This window comes from Cyprinodon variegatus, unplaced genomic scaffold (genome assembly GCF_000732505.1).
Source record: "Cyprinodon variegatus isolate N-32 unplaced genomic scaffold, C_variegatus-1.0 Scaffold1385, whole genome shotgun sequence".
Taxonomy (NCBI): domain Eukaryota; kingdom Metazoa; phylum Chordata; class Actinopteri; order Cyprinodontiformes; family Cyprinodontidae; genus Cyprinodon; species Cyprinodon variegatus.
Window position 1 is genome coordinate 64,705 of NW_015151838.1, and position 4,523 is coordinate 69,227.

At 37.1% G+C, this 4,523-nt stretch overlaps 1 protein-coding gene across 1 annotated transcript in view; it reads right to left on the reverse strand.

Moving 5' to 3' along the window:
* Nucleotides 1-408: 408 nt before the first annotated feature.
* LOC107103155 (copine-8-like) overlaps nucleotides 409-4,523 on the reverse strand; it is a 96,611-nt gene continuing 92,496 nt past the window's right edge. Inside the window, exons 15-16 of the mRNA XM_015402700.1 lie at nucleotides 3,258-3,331; nucleotides 409-2,217 (exon numbers count right to left, since the gene is read on the reverse strand). Coding sequence (XP_015258186.1) covers nucleotides 2,005-2,217; nucleotides 3,258-3,331 — 287 coding nt within the window. The 3' untranslated portion in view covers nucleotides 409-2,004. The remainder of the gene's footprint in view (nucleotides 2,218-3,257; nucleotides 3,332-4,523) is intronic.

Genomic DNA, 4,523 nt, shown 5'->3' on the forward strand with positions numbered 1-4,523 from the left:
CATTACAAAGCAGGACAAACCCAATTAGGCCCACTACACTGAAAAAAATAATGCAACGGTTTTTGGCATTTAGTCTATCATAATTATTTTATGTCCTACCCTTCTAACATGAAACAATGGTGTTAAAGTAACTAAATATGATTAAGTAACATTTCCGTGTAAGTTTGAAAAAAAACAACAATCAACTGGACTTTGTTTTCAAGGTTTGAAGACGTTTCGCTTTCCCTCCAGGAAGTTTTCTTAATTCAAAAACTTTTACAGAATGACTATGACCTGCATGACTGAGAATCTTCACCAGCATTAAGTAAAAAGCGGTTGCATTACATTTTTTTCAGTGTATTTTCTGGTTGAATAGCTAAAAAAAATAAAAAAAAAAACTACCAAAAATGTTAAACAATTGTAGTGTTTTTATCAAAGTCTGAATCCCATAATACAGATGTATCATAACCTTTAATAGGCCGTTTAACCCATCAGTGTGGTTGAATTAGAACAACTCTGCAAATAAAGCGGGCTAAAGTTATCGCCACAGAAACTTTCTGAGGCGATCACTCCAAGACACTGGTTCAGCTGGTTTGGGATGATGTTTCCCTTAATAAGCAATTCCAGTAATTAAAGGACTTTTCTATTTACTCAGGTTATCTTTGACCGATATTCAAATTTGTTTGATGATATGAAAATCTGAAGTTGAAGAAAAAACTCTTTTAAAGCATTTTAATGAGTTCTGAGAGTCCTTTTAGTCTAAGTGAACCGTATTGGCTGAGAAGTTTGAGATTCATCAGTTGGTTTTCTGTTTTGTGCACATATTTAGAGAATGTTGCTACCACTAAGGTCTGAGTCACCTGATCTGATAGAAACCAAGTGCAGAGAAAGGTCTAAACCAGCAATTTGGCATTTCTCTAGGATAATTGGTGAGAAAAGTAACCCTTACTTGGGTTAACTAATGTAGATTACAAGAATTATTATTTACAACAAAACAAACAATGTAGTTTTTGTACAGAATAAAGTAAGAGGTAGAGAGACGTAACAAAAACACGACAATGCCTCTGAAGTGCAGTGTTTTCCCAGAAAAATAACAAGGCTGTAGATCGCAGCTCACAGTCCAACTCTGTAATGACGTGTTTTTGACTGCTGGGCTTGGAGAGCCTCGTTTTCAGAAGCCACGGTGGATACGGGTGCCTGTGAAATGTTTTCTGACAGAACAGTAAGGCTTGTTCGAGTCCCTGCTGCATTTTGATTTGACCAGACTCCCAGAGAGCACAGCTTCCTTTTTCGAGTCATTGCAGGTGGACGGAGCAAAGGAGGGAAGATCTGAGGCAGGGGGATGGGTTTGTTTGTGGTGTAACGTAGCAGCGGCGGTGGCGGCGGTGTGAAGGGAACAAGCCCTGAGTGTTGGACAACAGCACATGCTTCTCCTAAACTAAAACATGCTCTATTTATGTAAAGAGAACAGATATTCACTGTACAAAAAGAATAACTAAAAAAAAAGTTTTAAATAAATTCACAACCTCCTGGTTTAGCAGGGTGAAAAATAGGGATCTAAAAGCTTTTCACATTGATTGATATAAATTGTTTTTCACCTGAAAAAAACCTCCCAGCTTTTCACTTGTAAACATTTAAGTATCAAGAGTTTTTTTGTGAAAGATTGAGGAAGTGGATACAGAAGAATAGAGAAGAAAGGACAGTGTTTTCCACAAGAGAGTCTTAGTAGTTTGGACTCTTTCAGCCTGGAAGCCATCCTGCTTTCTCGCTCCACTGATTTCAAACCATCACAACCCTTCAATATACTCCAGTGCAAAATCCTGCAAAGTCCCGTCCTTTAGAACATGGCAGCATTCCAGATAAGACTACACATTGCAGCCAGGCTTTCATGGAAGTGCTACATGAGACAGCGGGTGAAGTTCACCGTGTGCTCAGAAGCTTCCAGTGAAGACTATAGCAAGAAAAGGAAGCTCAAAGAGAAGATAAGAAGCTGGCCAGCCAACATGAGGGGTGGGGTCTTGGCCTTTAGATCCGGCTCACCCGTCTAGTGTGGAGGGGGTGGATGGCTGGAGGAGGGCAGGGTGTGTAAGGTGGCGGCTGGGGGCCCGGTTTGATCCCTCGGGTCCTCATGTAGGATAGAAACTGGTCGGGTATTTCGGCTAGCACTTCCTTAGCCAGGCGAGCCATGCTGAGGATGTGGTTTCCTCGTCGGTCGATGTAGTCCCTGAAAGGAACAAACTAAGGAGGAAAAGAAGAGTAGAAAAGAGAGAGGAGATGTAAATCAACAGGAGGAGAAGTGAGGCAGAGTTTATGAAAGTATGGAGTGAATTTTATTCCATTATTGTTGCAATCAAAGAACACGTTTAGTAAATGAAAAAAAACAAAAAAACAAACACAAAATCTTCTTGATAAAAAAAGGATTTGACAACTACTTTGCTATATTTTCTTAAGATTTTTTTCATCTAATTTCTTTTTCTGTTTTCTAATTCCCACTTTATTTTTGTATGTCTTACAAATGTTATTTATTTAGATTTTTTTCTCTTTTTCATATTAAAGGGAACACCGTTTTTTTTTACATTGGCCCCCTAATTTTACGTTATTACATCATGTTCTACTCACCCATATGAGTTTTGTGTAATTTGGAGCTGTTCTGAAGATATTCGGTTAGGTTATATCCAAGTAAAGTCTTCTTATGGGCAATGAGTTGAAGGCACAAACTTAATTGTTCATAATGTATTCTTTATGGTACGCCAGCATTCATAACATCTAGGCGAATCACTGACCCCCAGACAGCCGCAGTTATATTTTTTATATTTATATATATATTTTTTTTAAATCAGAGTGTGTATGACGTTATCCGCGCTTCGGACTGGATAAATAAAATAAAAATAAATTATGAAAAACAGCAGAGTTACACTAAAAAAACTTTTTTTGATTATAATTTTTAGTTTCATTTTTTTCAAATGACACTAAAAATTTCAGATACCATTTTTTTCTCAAGTATCCATTTACAAAACTTGTTCTTAAGTTTTCATTTACAAAATGTGGTCTTTGCTCACAACAATTATGGAATAAAATTCACTCCATATAAGTAGGAAAGCTGGGAAAAAGAATACAATTAAGAAAACATTAAAAACGACAAGAAAAGGGGTGTGCCATAAAGAAGGTAGGTAAATTGGGTTGAGCACAGAGTCAGACGCTCAGATCTTCCCCTATTAACTCTGTCCCCTATCTGAATGCAAAGATTCCGGTACGTAAAAGGTGTTAGAAATCTGTACCTGAACAATGTCCCTTTCAGCGTATCTTCCTTGGGATGATATCCTCTCCTCATCCCCGTCAAGCTCAATCATCTCTGCGGAGGAAAGAACAGTAGCTTCTTTACTGTCCATAGAGTTTAAGGATCTCTGGAGTGTTTTGAAGTCCTTCCCTTAGTAAAATGAACTGTGGTGGAAATGCAAAACAACTACAGACAGAAACATTCTTTGTGCACATATTGAAGAGTGAGCCTGATCATATAGAAAAAGAGGTGTAGTAGGTCTGTAGTGTATTTGCCACTGCATATATAGTTGGCATAGCAACACAGAAAGCAGTAAAAAGTTTTGATTTTTCCACAAAGAGGGAACATGGAAAATGCTAAGAATGGTGATTACTCAAACTTCCTAATTAACTATAATTAATTACAAATTTTCAAGGTTTTCTTCAACTACTCCCTCCAAACAACATTGAACGTATCCCCTTTGTCCTGCTGAAGTAAAGCATACCCAAAGCAAGGTAGGACTATATTGTTTAATGGAAGGTTTGGATGTTTAAGGGTGATGAAAAGTTTACCGCTAATACTGCTTTTAATGTGAACCAGAAAGTTTAACTTTTGTCTCATAAGACCTAAGCTTGTTCATCCAAATGTTTACTGTGCTTCATGGCACTTTTCTTTTTTAAATGGCGGTTTTCTTGCGCCTTTTCATAAAGGTCAGGTTTGCTGAGCAGTGGTCCTCCACAGCTCCTCCAGAATAACCATCAGCCTTTTGCGTGAGAAATAATATTTGTGCCTTTATTTCATAACCTTTTCCTGTTTTAAACTTTTCAGCTCTGATTGACCAGTCTTCTGATGATGGAATTTTTTTAATAATGTTCCCTAATAAATATCTAAGTTTACAAAGTAGCTAGACATAGGAAGCGATAAATTTGCACACAGATGGACTATCTGGTATCTGTGACTACCGTACTTATTCCAAAGGTAGTTGGCTGAACTTTTATTCTGGGTTTTCAGACCACAGTGGTTTAAATGTAAACACATCCTCTGCTTTTTATGGAGTGACTTTGGTTATTATACTGTAGTTGTCATTATTGTTTCAAAAAACAAGCTTTGTAAATGGAAATTTGAAAAAAAAAATTATTCAATCAATTACAAATGAAACTTCTTACTTCAACAAGGTTTTGAGAGAAACTTTGCTATGAAGTCAATGTATTTTTTTCACATTTTAAAGCTACAGTGTGTAATTTTCAGCGACATCTAACGTCCAGACTGCAGACTGCAGCAACATGAA